The following is a 17,389-nucleotide window of genomic DNA, read 5'->3' as shown; positions in this document are numbered from 1 at the left end:
AACTGAGGGTGATGGGCAGACAGAGAAGATAGTCCAAACACAAAGAAACTGAGGGTGATGGGAAGACAGAAAGACAGGGATAGAGGAGAAAACTTTCCAATGTATATTCTTTCTTAGTATAGGGGAGGAATTTTTAAAACTTAAAGCATGTCATGGACTGCTTTAGTCCATGAACCCTATCTCAGCAATAGTTGTTTGGGGGCCTTTCCATTCAAGTTCAGAGACCCCCTGAAGGCTCTCCAAGAAATTGGGGTTCCAAGGATCCCGTGTTAAGAGCTCTTGCCCTAGACTTGTAAGAAAAGCCCAGGAAAATGCGAACTAAGCAAGGAAAATGAAAAAGTGGGGAGTGACACCAAGGGAGGGGGAAGTGCTCTCCAAGTTTCGGGTCAGTTTCATGCTGGGCTTATTAAAAAAAAAAGTTGAGAACCCCTGGGATTTATTTTCCAAATTGTGTATGGCACAATTTTGTATACATTTCCTCCTCTGTTCGCTGATTTAGGAATTCAAGACTGTTTCCAGTAACAGTGAAGAAAGGAGACTGAATACTGGGATGAGCCCATGGCTGCCATTTATACTGGGTGGGATGAGGGTGGTAAGGTCACATAGGTATGATTTTCACTTCTCTCTCTTCCTCTTAATTTCTCCTGGTGATGTGTTTGGCTCCTGGGTTCTCTTCCCCTAGAACCATTCTAGTTGCCAGTTTCTCTTTTCTGTTGATTCCCAGCAGAGTCTCCTCCTTGGCTCTAGCTAGAATCATGTTACTTCAGAAGGACGTTTGGACATTTTCCCAGGGACTTGAGAACTACCCTGTATTTTTCTAGGGAGGAAAAAAGTGACCAAGTAAGTAATGAAAAGGAGCAGCTGCCAAGTTCTACCCCCTCAGCTCCATAGTCTTGGCCTATGAGATATCTTAGACCCTTCAGTATCGAACCCCAGAGAAAGTGCAGCGTTCCTACCACCCCCAGAGTTCCACTCCATTCCTTGGCATCATGGAACTTTGCCAGGCAGAAGTCCAACACTGATCACATTATATTTGGAATTCTTTGGTAGATGTTTGTCCAGACTCCAGATTCTCCCCTCTTCCAAAATAAAATTGAGGCTTTGAAGAATTGGATGTAGCTATTTTTCAGACTCCTGATGAGTTACTTCTCCTATTGGGTGACTTCATTCTGATTCTGCTGTCAGCCTAGTCTATATATTGAGGTTTTCAGGGCAGGAGGTAATTAGGGCCCAGCAGGATTTCTAGGAACACTAACTAGCAGGTTAAGAATAGTAAACAAGCACTCTACTATCCATTGGCAGAAAACTCAAAATAGGAGATAGGTAATAGGTATGTTGTCTAACCTGGTCAAAGTATAAGTAAACATATTGGGATGACAGAGCTCTAAGGAGATGAAACAATTGACATTTTTCCAAAGAGCTGGACTGGCTGCATCTGAACTTTGTGGCTGTTTTAGGGAAGCCAAGTTTTAGCTGGATATTCACTTTGGGGGGAAAATACAGCATGCTACATTAAACACCGAACTTTTGTTTTGTATTTGTATCAATTCTCACAATATCCTTGGGTTATTCTATGCAAGTAAAAATGTTTCTAAGTTATAATGTACCTAGCTTTTTGCTGGGTTACTTTACAAATGAGTAAATGAGGGCCCCAAAAGGCTCAGAAGACAGCATGCTACAGTGGGAAAAAAACTGGTTTGGAGTCAGAGGACCTGAGTTCAAATCCCAATTCTGCCCCTTACTCTGTGACTTCAAACAAGTGACTTAGCCTCTCTGTGCCTCACTTTTCTCATCTGTTAAATGTGGAGATTAGATGCCTTGTAAGGACCTTTTCAGCTCTAAATCTGTAATCTAATGGTCTTTGACTCACACAAAGTTTCCAAGCAGGAAATTAAACTAGAACTGAGAAGTTTAAATTCCCTTTCCTGATCTTTATTTGGTAGACAGACTCATTATTATTATAAGTGCTCACATTTCTGTTGCCCCATACAGAGGGCTTTCCTCATAACTCCAAAAGGTTGGTAAAACAAGGATTGTTATCCTCATTTTTCGTGTGAGGAGGTGAAGGCTCATGGATATGTGACTTGCCCAAGGTCATATAGTTCTATTAAGTGGTAAAACCAGGAATCTAATTCTGTTGGTTCAAAACCCCAATGTGTTTTCCACTGTACCATACCTTTCTTAGAGGCAGCTAGGTGGCTCAGTAGATAGAGTGCTGGGCCTGGGGTCGGGAAGACTTGAGTTTAAATCCAGCCTCAGACACTTACTAGCCATGAGACCCTGGGCAGATCATTTAACCTGTTTGCCTCAGTTTCCCAGCTGTAAAATGAGGATAATAACAGGACCTACCTCAAAGAGTTGTTTTGAAGATCAAATGAAATAATGTTTGTAAAGCATTTAGTAGGTGGTGCATCAGTGCTAATTCCCTTCCCTTGGCCTTGCCTTTTATCCAAAGATGGATGGCAGAGAAAACAGAAGGGCAGTTAGAAGATGTTTATACCTTCTTGGTCAAGGATTTAGATGTGCCACATAACACCTTATCCACACTTGAAGAATAGAAATAAAAGGCAGTATATTAGAACAAGGAGTAGGAATGAAATCAGTGGTTATTATTAATTAATCAGCTGTCGGGTATTAGGAAGGAAGAAGGGAAATAAGGAAGGAAAGAAAAGAAAGGAAAAAGGGTTCCTAGTAATCCTAAATTCCCTGGTGCAGGTTTTAAGCTTGGGGTTTTATTTTATGTATATGTGTGGTTTTCATTTTTCTCATTTATTTTTAGATTAGAAGGTTTGCAAATTCTCTTTTTCAGTGTTGTTTTAGTCTTTCAATGTATTTGAGTACTTTGAGGTGAGATTTTAGAAATTAGCAGATGTCTGTTTGTGTTTTTAATAGCTTAGACACCATTTTACCTACTCTGGAAATCCTTGAAATAGTATTGGTTTCATGTCTTACCCCAAACTGCCAGCTTGCTTGTCCCTATTGAAAGACCTAGAGTCTTGTATAACTTTTTCTCAGTCCAAGGAAAAGAGCGTCCTAGAAAGAATCAGGGAGTGGGCAGGCTCCAGATTCCCAACCAGCACAGTAGATTTGTCAGGTCCAATATTTGCCTTCCAAGATATTGAGAATCTGTAAACAGCATCTGTGCTCCTATTTAAAAAGAGGAAGGAGGCTAAGGACAAAAGAGTTACCATAATAATTAAATTAATAAGTTAATCAAATAACCATTTCAAGAGACTTAGAGAAGGGGGAACTCCTTTTCTCTATGGACATAAAATATTCTTCCCTAACTCTATACAATTTCCAGGAGCAGTAGTTATAGTAATGATAATAGTTGAAATTTATTTATTATTTTCATGTTTACAAAATGCTTTAAATGCATTATCTCATTTGATCCTCACATTGATCCTGTGAGGTAAGGACTGTTATGATCCCATTTCACACACGAGGAAAATAAGTCTCAGAGAAGCTAAAGAAGTTGCCCAAGATCACACACTTATTAAGTGTGTGAAGGTGGGATTTGAACCAAGAGCATCTTGACTCCAAGTCTAGCACTCAATCCACTGTGCCCCCAGCACCTCTCAGACGGCCCTTTAGTGGCTACTGGGCCAAAAAGACTTAATCGTATGTGGTCTGTCCTGTTACATTCCGAAGTAGACTTGGGTGCTCAGCTCTCAGCTCACAGATCAGCCAGGATCTGAGGAAGCAGCCTGTGCTTTGAGGGGAGAATGGAGAGGTTCCCCTGGAGCCTGTACAGAGACTGAGGGAAATCTGACCCTTCTCATTCAGGGACCTAGCCTAGGCCCAAGTCCTTCATAGATCCCTAAGGTATGACTGACCCCATTTGAAAACTCCTGTGCGCAGGTATTATGGAAGAAATGGCTATGATTAGTGCTGATTCTAAGGAGTGAAAGCACACCTTCCTGTACTGCCTTTTTAAAATTCATCATGGAAAGAAAGCTGCCAGCTTCTGAGAATTGCCCATTTACATAACTAGCTGACTAAAATGGGATATTAGATAATGTTACACAGCGGCTCACTCAATTTTAGCCCGTTCCCAGGATATGAGAGTAATCCAGAAGCCCTCAGACAGCATGTTGTGCAGTCCTCTGGCCCGAAGCCATCCCGTCCTGTTGTGTGATTCTGTCAGCACTCTCAAGCTAAGCAGATGTCAGGCTTGATCAGGATGAGGACGGGAGTCTTAGCTGCATGCTAGAGCAAGTGAGGAGAGTCTTTCAGCAAGTGGCACACTTTCTTTGGTAACAAACAGCATCTTTCCCTGAGCATCTCAGCAGGGACATTGTGCCAACCAAAGGTGTTGTCTTTCAGATGAGACCAACTTTCTTAAAGAGACAGGGGAGGAGGAAGCAGTGTAATGACCCATGGCGATCAAGCAGGATGTGGGTGGGAGGGAAGGACAAGGTCGGCTTTGATACCATTCCTGGTCCTGTGCCTGACCTGAGATACCAGTTTTCTTCCTGGTCATGAGTCTCCCTTCCCAGCAAAACTGAACTCCCTACGGCCCACATCACCAGGGTTACCACAAATGAGTGATCATGGAGTGGCTTGGCAACTGACATGTGGGGTCGGGTGAACATCTCCCCTCAGTGGACATGGTGCATCAAAGAAAGAATTTGTGTTTGTTTCTTTGTTTTGCAGTGTTCCTGTTCCTATAGTCAGTTTAGAGAAAATTCCTAACCTAGTGAAGGCAGACGGTGCCAATGTCAAAATGAACTCAACAGCCACTACTCCTGTGACCTCTGCCACCTCTTCCTCTGCCGTGCCTACCCCACCTTTAGTTAAACCGGTGTTGATGTCCAAGCCGGTGCCACCGTCACCAGAGAAGATATTGAATGGCAAAGGAATCGTATCTCCCTCAGTAGACAAGAAACACCAAAATGGCACCAAAAGCAACAAGCCTTACAAGAGGCTTTCAGGTAGGTCCCCGCACCTTCACCGTCTGGCAGCCTGCTGGCCCCCTCCACCACCCAGCTGAGTGGCTGCTACTCCCACTCCTATCAGCCCTGGTGCCTCCAAGCAAGGTCCTTCTTCCTGTGAAAGAATTGCTGCAGGTAGGATTGACCTGCAAAGAGCCATCACTGGAAAGATCATTCATTCACAAAATGCCAGCTTAAAGTGGCTTTAGTGTTATTAGGATCCGATTAAATCTGTCTCTGCTTAAATGCCCTATCTTCCAGCCTAAATAGCTGACGGAGGGGATTCCAGCTGCACAATAACAACAACAACAAATCCACATAATTTCCAGGGCCATTGTAGTAATCTAGTTTTGCACAGCCATTTTCTGCCGACAGACAGGCTCATTGACTCACTCTAGTGACTTTCAGCAGTGGCTTAGGAAAGATCTCAATGACATTTCTCAAAGGGCTCAGTGGAGATTAGGGACGGTCATGCCAATAGGTTTCAAAGGAGGAAATTCAGTCTCTGCCCTTTTTCATGGTAGGTTTCCAAGTTCATTCTGGGTTTTCCTGCTCCAGCTTCCGCCACGTGATTGGTTCAGTGTTCTCTTTTTAAAAAGCCCAAGCCAGAGCTGTTGACAGTGGCTTTTGTCATTGGGATCGGCTTCACTGTTTTAGAGAGCAGTCACTTGAGCAGCCCTGGCTGGCCACCCCTGAGTTAGCTCCCTGTAGGACTGAGTGATCTCGCTCAATGTTTTGTTTTGTTTTGTTTTGTTTTCCAGCAGGATTCCCCATATGAATGGGGCTTTGGTTTAGATTTGTCAGCTCAAGTGCCACAGAAGACAGTGTGAGTGGAAGACCCATACTGACAACAAGCTAAAAGAAAGACCATACTGGGGTGAAGAATGCGGGGTGTGGGGGCAATAGAAAATAATATCTGTAGTAGAGATGCAACTAAAAATAAGACTTCAGACCCAGTATATTCCAGAGAAAGTTAATGAATCAAGTTTGACAGCCTTAGGTGCTGAGCATGGCACTCATCGGCATGGCAAGGTTTGGGCTCAGGGACTCAAGTTTTCTTATTGTACTTGATGCTGCCTCACAGACTCTATGCCCCTGGCTGTGCTTCTGAATGGGAATTTACAGTTTTGTCTTGCAGAAGTGAATGGAAAGATTTTTTTTTAAATAGTGCAGATGTAGGCATGATAGATCCAAAGGCATTAACTTCATTTTCTGTGACAAATATGTGATCTTGAACACCAGTCTGGATTTTTGTTACTGCTGTTTGGGGGAAGGGGAAGGGAAGAAGGTGGTTGTTCTTGGTTTGGTTTTGGTTTTTGTGGTGTATTTTTTTTTAATCTCTCTGCCTTTCTTCCCTTTTTTCCACCTCTTTTTAACACTTGGCAGCCATCTTTCTGCCCCTGCCTGAATGGCTGAGTTCCAAATCCAAAGCAATGTGAGGTGTTTGCTCTGTGTGAGGGGGGGTGGGGGAAGGGTGCTCCATGTCAGGATAGGCTGAGTGCCTTCCACCTGGGTTTCTTTCTTAATGACTTGAGAGCAGCTCACAGGGAAATGGGTGCCCCCAGTCCTAACTGTTTTCAGCTCTTAAAAATGAAGCAAAAATAAAAGGCACTTTGGCAGAAACCTGCTGGGGAATTTGGCTTAGAACTAAAGGCTGTTTTATTCACACCCCTCCTCCACCCCCACCCCACCCCCCACTCCCATCTCCATTGCTTTAAAATGGAACACTTCCATTCACTAGTTTCAGACTTTGTACCAGCAACCATCTAGACAGATTTTTAGAGTCTGAGCAAAATCTGCTCAGTTTACAACTATCCCCCCTCCAGCACCCTTCCCCCACCCCCACCTTATTAATAGAAACCATCCGAGCTCTCCTTTCAGTTCACTTATCCCATATTCAGTTTCTACCCACACAAATACTGCCACCACCATCCATATCCTGGGGAGGATTTGTTGTGATCACTTTCAAAATAATAGCTAAATTTATATATATATATATAGCATTTTAAGGTTTGTTAAGCATTTGCATACATTATGTCATTTGATCCTTAGCAGGTAAAGTTGGTTCTCCTGCTGTCCCAACTTACACATGAGGAAACTGAGGCTAAGAAAAGTTAAGTGACACACCCAGGGTCACATAGCTGGTATGTGTCTGAAGCAGGTCTTCCTTACTGCATTCCTGTTGTCTGTTCCCTACGCCATGCTGCCATGACATATTGGGTCCAGCTCTTCATTTTAGAAATAAGGCAATCAGGAGGAGGAGAGAAGTGACTCTTCCAACTCGTCAGCAGTCCTGTAACAGACAGTAACAGACCGCTGTTCTTCCCACTGCCTCACCTGACAGCAGAACCTATTTCAAGGTGACTTCTAGCATGAGGCAAGGTTCTTAGAGGGCATCAGCTATCAGCAGGGAACAACCCTAGAATTTTAGCATCAGAAAGAGCCTTCGATACCATCTAGAGCAGCGTCCTTAACTTGGTACATAAGGACATTTAGGTGAAGAAATTAAATTAATTGCCCTGGAGTCCTACAGCTAGTCAGTAGTACAACTAAGGCAAACTAAGGCTCCACACACGTAGCCCAGGATTCTTTCTATGACCCGACATTGTCCCTCTTACATAGAGCAGCAGGTTTAAAACTGCCTCTGAATAAAGCCACAGGAAGTTTCTGAGAAGATTCATTCAGTGATGGGCTGCTTTGGGAGAGTGCAGGCTTCCAGGAAAGGGAGGATTTGGTTCTGTTGTACAGAGCACATCTGCAGTGTTGTGCTGATTTCTGGAGGCCACATTTTAGGAAGGACATGGAGAGTTGGAAGTGTCCAGTGGAAGGCAACCGGACAGTCCCAGGATCATGGATAGAGCTAGCGCTATAATCTGAATGATAAGGGAACTGAGGTCCTGGGAGGTCGAGTGATTTGCCTGAGGTCACCTGGGGAGTGTCACAGGTGGGATTTGAACTCATTGTTGAAGGGTTTCAAGTTTATAGCGTAAGAGAAATCAGTTGAAGAAACTGTAGTTAGCTTAAAGAGAGAAAACTCGTCATTGCTGTCTTCAAATATTTGAAGGATTTTCATGAGAAAGAGAGGTTAGACTTAACACTGCTTGACACTAGAGAACAGAACTAGGAACAAAGCCATGGAGGCATGTTTAGATTTGATGTCAGGAAAAACTTCCTAGAGATTAGAGCAGTCCAAATATGAGATGTTATATCGTGGCCAAAGTGGATTCTTCCCCTTTTGAAGGCCATGAGCAGTGGCTCTGTGACCACTCCCAGTATATTAGAGAAGGGTTGGGTTTTGTTTTTTTCCCAGTTGAACTAAATGGCCACTCAAGTGCCTTCTAATGCTGAGATTTTATGATTCTGTGATTCCTACTGAACAGGATTCAGTAGGAGGAATCCAGAGCAGACACCATGGAAGTGTCACATATCCCAAAAGATGTGAGCATTTCAGAGAAATTGGCAAGTCGAACTTATCCTTTTTATTAATGTCGCTGGCCCTTGTCATAAAATATGAAAAAGAAACTAGCTACCAACTCAAGTCAAGTCGACAGTGACAACAGCAACAGTGATAGCTGACGTTTATAAAGAACTTAAAGGTTTGCAAAGTGCTTTACAAATAGAATCGAATTTTATTCTCACAACACCCTAGGGAGTAGGTACTATTATTACACCCCGTTTTGTAGATGGAGGATAAGTGACTTACTTGGGCTAGTACAGCTAATGTTGGCCTGACTCCAGGTCTGATACTCTATCCACTGTGCCACTTATCTGCCTCTAAAAATTTAACCAGCATTTAGTAAGTGCCTACTATGTGCCAGGAACTGTGATAAACACTGTCGACAAAAAGGCAAAAACAGCCCCTGCCTTCAAGGACCTCAGAGTCTTAATGGGGGCTAGAACGTGTAAACAACCATGTACAGACAAGATATACACAGGCTAAATTGGAGATAATCAGCAGAGGGAAAACATTAGAATTTAAGGAAGAGGAGGAAAGGTGGAATTTTAGCTGGGACTTGGAGGAAGCCATTAGGTGGAGAGCATTCCAGGTATGGAGGACTGCCAGTGAAAATGCATTAAGTGGGGAGGTGAGCCTTTTGTACAAGGAATAACAAAGACATTACTGGATTGTAGAGTATGTGGACAGAAATAAGATGTAAGAAGAACGGAAAGGTAGGAAGCTGGCCAGGTTGTAAAGGGCTTAAAAGCCAGAGAACTTCATATTTGATCCTGGAGGCAATAGGGAGCCATTGGATTTGACTGAATAGGGGAGTGACATGCTCAGACGGATACCTTAGGAACAACTTTCCTTGGGTCTGTCTTCTGTCATCCAGGGACCTCAAGCCCAATAGCAAGCCTGGACCCGGTAAATCGCTTTGGGACTCTCCTCTTCCCATATCTTCCAGGAGTCCAACCCAAACATGAGAATTTAGCCATCCAAGGCTGCTCTTTGTAATTCCCATGCAGCAGTATCTATTGTGGAGCAACAGCACACCAGGGAAATTTCCCAAAAGGTATGAAGAGTAAATATTGACCCAGGACTTCCAAGGGGTTGTCCCAACCAACCCCTGAACCCATTAGCTGTCTTCCACTGTTTTAAAGGTGATAAGCTAAGTTGGGTTCAGGTTATACCTTGGCTGTACATTCTGAAAGTCAAAGGATGTATGTGATAGCAAAAAGAGGTTTTGGTGGTCCTAGAAGGGGTAGTGGTGCATCAAAAAGATTAAGCATGAGGCAGGAATTCCTAGGAGTGCTTAGCATGACCACTCAGCATTGACATTGAGACAGAATGGTTTTCAGGAGCCTGTGAAAGCTAACCCTCTCAATTCTCCCATCTCTCCAACTAATCAAAACAGGACTTGCTGCCTGTCCTGACGAAAAAAAAAACAAGCTGATAAGTGTTTAGGAGGTGCCCACTAGTGACCCAAAGCTTCAGTCTGACTCCTTTACATATATACATACATTCACTCTCTTGCCTCTTGCCTGGAATGCCGTCAGAATCATGCCCTGGACAGAAAGGATTGAGTGGTTTTCTTGTTCTTGTTTTTGTTTTTGTATGATAGCTCAAATTCTGATAGAGAGACATATTGGCCTACTTGAATAGAGAACTGGCCTCAGAGTTAGAAAAACCTAGACTCAGCTTCCACCTCTGACATATACTGGCCAGAGCAAGATACTTAACCTTTCAGTTCTCAACTCTCTGGGACTCCTTAAGTTGCAAAAGAGATCCTGACCTGCATCCCTACACAAGGAAATCACAGGTCGGTTTAAAAATTATTCTGATGGCAAGGCTTGCTACAGGGGAGTTTTTTTGCAAGGCAGAAGGGACACAGGGAAGAGGATATTTCGCAGGAACAATCTTTAGTTAAATATAAGCTATAGCAGGTAAAAGAGATTAGAGCCTCAAATTTAGAGCAGCTCAGTAAAACTGACCTCTTACTCCTCAGGTGACCTTTCTTTGTCTGTGGCTTGGTTTGTGTGGAAACCCAAATGCCTCAATTTTTGACATCACGGTTTTTTCATCACCCAATGTGCTGGCACAACACCCTTTCCTTGCCTTCCTGAGAGCCCTTTGTCTTGAGTCTGTCCATGGTGGCAGGTCTTACAGACTCTCTCTGGATTCAGAGGGAAATATGTCAATTTCTTCTTAGTGTTTCTCAAGGGGGAAAAAAAGGTAAAAGCAATTTATCTGCTGGTTGAGTAAACAAATTGCCTGACAATGTCTTGCTCATTAGGGCAAATGTGCATTTTTTAAAAATGTAGTCTTGATGCCAAATCCTTTTTAGTTTCCTTTTTCTTTCTTATTTTTTTTTTGTTTGTTTTTTTAAACCAGAGAGAGAATTTGACCCAAATAAACACTGTGGAGTATTGGATCCTGAGACAAAGAAACCTTGCACAAGATCACTCACCTGCAAGGTATTTCTCTTTCCATAAAACAATACTTCCTGCTCTTGCTGGGGCCGGTTGTCGAAATGTTTGCATGTCACTCTGCACGCGGCAGGGTGTGGAACTTCGACACGACCCCCGGCGGCTCTTTGTAGGGAAATGCTTTCTTCTCTTTCAGCAGAGCAGAGTGCCTGCCTCCAGCAGGCTGGCGTTTTAAGGGGGAAAAAAAATAGGCTTCCCTTGTCACTTGTGAGGCCAGACACTAAATCGTATTTATAGGCACTCACAGGCACCCGCTCCATTCTTATGTATGCAGCAGCAGCCACACTGCCGAGAGCAAGCCCTGTAGTAAAGATGATGTGCGTAGCCTCAAATCCAGCCACACCTGGGCTGCCAGTGGAATAGCTGACCAAAAGCAACCGTCATTGGTCAACCAAAAGCCCCAGTTAGCATCCTGAATGGAGAGATGAGCTCTTCCCCTCCTCCATATTGGGGCTCTGTTGTATTGGGACAGTGTGCCAGCCTGCCTTTGCCATGAATTATGGTGTAAATCTAGCTCCCTCATGTTGCTTTTTTCAGCAAAGTTGATTGGATGGTGTCCATTATGAAAGTTGTCATTTTATGCCATTTTTAGATAAAGCTTCCGCTTCTCAGCGATATACATATTGGGCACAGTTTAACCTAGCACTTGGCGTACTGGTTGCATCTTTATAGCCGCAGAAAGCCGTTGCCTCAAAGTTGACTTTTCAGCATCTCTTAATTTCTTTGAATTGCAATTTCAGAAATGGAGGGAGTGGGGAAGCAGGTGTACGTGCTGACCAAAGAAGCTGCTCTTTTGATCCTCCTTTTCTTTTAGACACATTCACTTAATCATCGGAGGGCAGTCCCAGGCCGGAAAAAGCAATTTGACATCCTTCTGGCTGAACACAAAGCTCGGTCCAGGGAAAAAGAAGTCTCTAAAGACAAAGAGCATCTCCCATCATCTACAAGGGAAACACATCAGAACCAGCCTATACCAGCACAAGACTCTCTTTTGGGATCTTCGATGAACTCTGGGCCAGAACTGAAAGTAGCATCTCCTGCAAAATCCAGACCACCTAATTCTATACTTCCTAGGTAAGCCTTCCCACCTTGGGAATAGTCTTTGTCTTGCTATGGGTCTATGATAGTGTTTCTGTTAGCACAGGACTTAGTATCACATTGTATGTGTCTCAGTGTAGCAAGACACAATCCATTAGGGTTTGTGCTTGCTTTTACCATGTAGAAGTAGACACCTGGGGGGATGCTACATCAGTCACTGGTTATTTATCTAGTCGTCTGCAGGTTGTCATCTTTGTTATAGGTGGCAGAAGAGAGAATGAAACATGCTAAACAGATGAATTGTCAGGACATCCTTTAGACCAGGGTGTCAAACTCAGCCTTCAAGTGTCCTGGCCAGCAGAATTCCCCAGTGAGGCAGGATTCAAATTAAAATGTAATAGGGAAATGTTGAACAAAATAATGAAAATAGAATATAACATACATGACGTTAATTTGTGGTTTTCCAAGTCAATATGCAACCTCCAGAGATCTGTTTCTATCTGAGTTTGATACTGCTGCTTTAGACCAATCACTGTGTAGCCTACCTAGGCCATTTCAAATTAGCATCAATTAACTGTATTTCTTGAAATCTTTGGGACTTTCCCAGAAGCAGGCTGAAATGAAAACCAGGAGAGTAGAAGATGTTCTCCTCTCAGTTCATTTCACACAAAGGAAACTGTTCCTTCTCTCAAGACATTGCTCTTGGAAACAATTAAATCACTTTGGTTGGGCTCCATTTTGCCATCTTGAACAGAAATGAGAAAACAGGATATACAGAATTAAAACTCATTTGGATTTTCAAGCAGTTAAAGATCTACATTTTTTTCTTTTGCTGTGAGAATTCAAGAGCTATTTTGAGCACCAAAGTGATTTCTAGTTATAAAAGTGACTAGATAGCATGCTTTGCTCATGGGAGCCTGTGTCCCGGAAGCAAATAAGAATAAAGTGAGTTCAGTGATCAGTATAGAGAGGGTTGTGTTTAGGTTTGTTGTTGTTGTTTTTTAAAGCAGCTGGGGTTAAGTCACTTGCTCAAGGTAACACAGCCAGTTCTTTGTGTGTGGGTGTGGATGTGAAGTATCTAAGGCCGGAACCGATCCCAGGTCTCCCAACTCTGGGGCTGGCGCTCTTACTCTTTTTTTTTTTTAAGGGGGAAGAAAACTAGAAAGAAAACATTTTTCAACCGTTGTTAGACAATCAACGACCCATCTATATCACTTCTCTTGCTTGGGGACTTGTATTTGGTCCAGTGTGACTGGTAGAGTGAGTCCCTCTGAATGGGAAAATATGATACTGACCTAGGGTTCTGAATGTTGTGGAGGCCACAGTGACATCGGCTTGATGCAGAACCACATTGCCATTATTGTAATCAGCAGCAGGTTCATCATTATAACTCTCTGTTTGCATGGCACTTTCTAAGTATCTCTTGTTTTGCAATAATTTCATTATGTTCTTTACCGTAAACCTGGAAGTTGTGGTCTTATTGTCACTCTTTACAATGAGAAAACTGTTTCACACCTTCAGGTTGCATACTAGTCTTATCTCTTCCCCCTTCCACACTCCATCTCGTCTATTTATATGCCTGTTTCTATAGCACTCTTCCAAGAACAAAAACTTGGGCTCGTACTCAGTCCATGAGCATGTGTGCTCATGTGAGTGTGGATGTGGATGTCTGTGTCTGTGTAATCTCTTCCTTCATCTTTCATTGTATTTTCAAAGAAATGTGTGTCTTTGAGGAAACTGCATATGTTCATGTTCTCTTAGTCTAGTGACTTAGGGGAATAAGCAAATATGGCAGAGAAGAGGAGATGGGATAAGGGTATATCATTGGAAATGCAGGGATGATTAGCACAGTTCCAAAGTTAGTCTCATTTTCAAAAGCTATTTTCAAAGGTAACATAAGCAAGAAAAATACTTACCCAAACTTGTTAGGGAGTTCATGGGAAGCAAAGTTTCCTATAAATGTTCAAAGTTCTGAACAGAGTGCCATGTTACATAAGCCAAGAAGAGTAAGCATACATAAAAAGTGTTGTAATTGAGTAAAACTTACAAGTGATCTGACACTTATTAATGATTGATGTAGTAGTAGTTATGGCATGTCTTGTACAAATGGTAAGTAATTCTGATAAATGTAAGTAATCAGTATTACTTTTATTTAGCCAACTAGTTGTTTTTTTTAATGTTGTCTTCTCTTTGTTAATTCTGTGGTATCTATAAATAGCATCAGTATTGCTGGTTTTCTCTGATTTCACGTACAGTTTCTTAGTTATTACCAGCCCTTCAGCACCAAGGACAGCTAAGGGATAACTTGGGAATGTGGAAGAGGAAGGTCTAGGCTGCTTTTTCCACTTGAGACCCCTTCAATACTTTTTAAACTGTGTAAGCTATGATCTTCAAATTTTTCTTAGGTTTAGGGCACAAAGGAAAGCAGTCTTTAAGAATAGCCCTTGGGATGGCTAGGTGGCACAGTGAATAGAGCACTGGCCCTGGAGTCAGAAGGACCTGAGTTCAAATCCAGCCTCAGACATGACACACTTGTTGGCCATGTGACCTTGGGCAAGTCACTTAACCCCAATTGCCCTGCCCTCCCCCCTCCAAAAAACCAAAAAAAAAAAAAAAAAGAATAGCCCTCTATGAACTACTAAGCCCATTTTGACAGCAAGATGCCAGTCCTACCTGCTGAACACTTGGATTTGCCTTTTGCATGGGATGATCTCTAACTAGTGAGACTATGAGCCCATTCTCACCAGATAATGACGATTCCCCTAAACCAATACTACTCTAAAGAGCCAACTCTCCTGCTCATTTGCGGTTTCCCCAATCAAGGCATTTCTCTCTCTCTCTCTGATTTTCAATTTTCTATTCTTTTAATGTGAAATAATACTTCCTACTTCACACATTTGTCGTGAGTATCAAATAAATTATGAATGTAGAAATGTAATACAAGAGTGAAAGGGGATGGTGATGATAATCGCACATCAGCAATGGTAGGTAGCCTAATGGATCAAGCATGGGGCTTGAAGTCAGGAATGTGTGAGTTCAAATCCTTCCTCAGACACTTACTAGCTGTGTGACCTAGGACAAGACACTAAACTTTTGCTTGCCTAAGTTTCCTCAAATGTAAAGCAAAGACAAAGTAGCATTCATTTCTGAAGGATATTGTGAGGATCAAATGAAATAATATTTATAAAGCACTTAGAACTATGCCTTGCACATATTAGGCACTATATAAATGCTGGCTATCATTATTACCATAATACATGCATACACTCACTTATCCCTTATTGATTTCAAGTGTCCTAAAAAGGAAATGTGACTCTTAACAAAATTATCAAGGACCTATGAGTGGAATTCGAACCTAGATCTTCCTGACTTGAAGTCTGATATTTTTTCCTTTGCCTTCTGCTGCTTTATTACCTGTATGACCTTGTGTGAACCTCTTAACTCTCTGGGCCTCTTCATCTGTGTGGGAGGAAGGTGGATTGGATGGCCTCTACAATCCCTTCCAGCTCTAAGAATCATAGTCCCATGACTAGCCTTATCACATTCCCTTTCCTTCCCATTCTCCCAGTTTTGGTTATTTGTGTTGTCCCCAAGTTTTGGTCATAGTCCTCTGGGAAAGGCTAGGGCTCCAGATTATGGAGGGGAAGCTACTTTTCTCCAGGTTTCCCTGAACCAAGCTAGACAAAGTAGTAAGGTCAGATTTGCCTTCCAGACTGGAGTATGGGGGTAAATGGTGGAGAGATAGAAGTGAAAGTATATGGCTCCTTTACCAGCTTCCCCAGGCCTTGCAAGACCCCTGCACCCTACCACTGCCCTCTCCGAGTTCTGCCTCTTCTAATACATAAGCTGGATGGAGATACCCCCCTTTTATGTATAGGACTCTGCCTTGTTCTCTGTTCTAGAAGGAGAGCTAGCAGGATGTTGGTTAGAGAACATTCTGCTCCTAGCAAGAATCTTTATCACCCGTTCCCAAGTCTCCACCTTAAAGGAATATACCTATGAAAAAAAAGACATGGTCCCTGATTTTCTCTCCCTATATGCAGACCATCTATCTATGTGCAGAAGCACACATATGAGAACATACCCGCTGCTTCTGTTAGCTTAGTTCCACCTCAGAGCAGAAGTGCCACTAAGTAAGTAAATGGGCTTAAAAAAAAATCTATGCAATCCACAGTTTACTTGTAGACTTTTTCTTCATGGGAGGGCTACATCACAATTTTACTTCAAAGGATTATAGATATACAGCTGGAATGGACTTAAGAGGCCACCTAGTCCAATATCTACCATTTTACAGATGAAGAAACTGAGGCTCATGGAGTTTTAAGTGTCCTGCCCAAGGTCACACAAGCAATCCTCAGAGGTGGGATGTGAACCCAGGTCCTCTGATTCTAAAACCAGTGCTCTTTCTATTGGAATCAGATGGCGTCCCTGTGCTTTGCAACTGACCATTCTGTTTACCCTCAACCATAAACAAGTCAATAAAAGTTTTGTAGTTGGGGAGTTTCAAGAAGAATAATGGGGTGACTTATTTCCTTGTCCTTGTCCTTTTTGCTCCCAGTGTTATAGAGGCTTTTCCTACTCATGGAGAAAGTGATGCTGTTTAGTAATAATCAAGCCAAGATATTTCTTGTGGTAAGCCAGAAAAACCCCAAGTGACTTTTCTTTTAAAACAACTATGTTTTGGGAGCTCTGATTCAGAATCAGACTCATAAGACCAGGTCAGATTTCAGAGAAATAAGGAATTCATAGTAAAAATGAAAGAGAAAGGACACAAATGAACAGTACTAACATTCTCTACTGACTTGAAGGGACAGCCATCAAAGCAGAAGGGAAAAAAGGACAAGAATTTCATTTTCAAAACTTCCTGCCTCCTTCTGTCTCTCCTTACCCCCTTTAGCCACCTGGTGAAAGACAGTGAGAAGTGAGGAGATGGTTACTAATTGAATAAATCTTCCTTTAAGAAAAAAAAAACCACAAAACTTTAGTTGGGTCTGCTGCTACTTTGGAAAAGTCCTATTTATTTAGCCTTGCAGAACTTGCTATGGCCATTTTTTGGGGGGTGGGGGGAGGTTTGAAACAAACTTGCTCTGATTAGAGTGGCTTTTATTTGTTTTAATGAATTTTTTTGGCTAAAGCATGCCACTGAGCAGATCTTATTATACAGCGCCATTTATGCTCATTAAATAAGCAACAGTTAAGTGATGTGGGACTTGGTACTTTAAAAGACATTTGGCTATCTAATAGGAGCTAGTAGCATCATCTGAGAGGCAGGCTTTTTTTCCTGCCAACCATATCAGTACCATAAAGTAAGAGTTTAGCAGCAGAGAGGATGCTGGGAGGGGAGCAGATGTCTTCCTTGTTCATTTGTTTTGTTTTCACTGTACTTTTCCACTTACTTGTTTTCCCCACCAGGAGCTCCATAGACCAATGAAATCATTGGTCCAGGCCTTATCCCCTAAGATACAAATAAAATACTACATATGACATGAAAT

General features: G+C 42.4%; 1 protein-coding gene across 8 annotated transcripts in view; it reads left to right on the top strand.

Moving 5' to 3' along the window:
* ATXN7L1 (ataxin 7 like 1) overlaps positions 1-17,389 on the top strand; it is a 271,611-nt gene that overhangs the window by 231,301 nt on the left and 22,921 nt on the right. For all 8 annotated transcript variants that reach the window (XM_069106974.1, XM_069106970.1, XM_069106969.1 and 5 more), the window contains 3 exons: positions 4,657-4,934; positions 10,765-10,847; positions 11,674-11,933. In XM_069106974.1, coding sequence (XP_068963075.1) covers positions 4,657-4,934; positions 10,765-10,847; positions 11,674-11,933 — 621 coding nt within the window. The remainder of the gene's footprint in view (positions 1-4,656; positions 4,935-10,764; positions 10,848-11,673; positions 11,934-17,389) is intronic.

This window comes from Petaurus breviceps, unplaced genomic scaffold (genome assembly GCF_028583685.1).
Source record: "Petaurus breviceps papuanus isolate PSGF00001 unplaced genomic scaffold, PetGlider_PUasm1.0 84, whole genome shotgun sequence".
NCBI lineage: Eukaryota > Metazoa > Chordata > Mammalia > Diprotodontia > Petauridae > Petaurus > Petaurus breviceps.
Note: the sequence above shows the minus strand (reverse complement) of the source record. Positions and strands in the feature narration are given on the sequence as shown.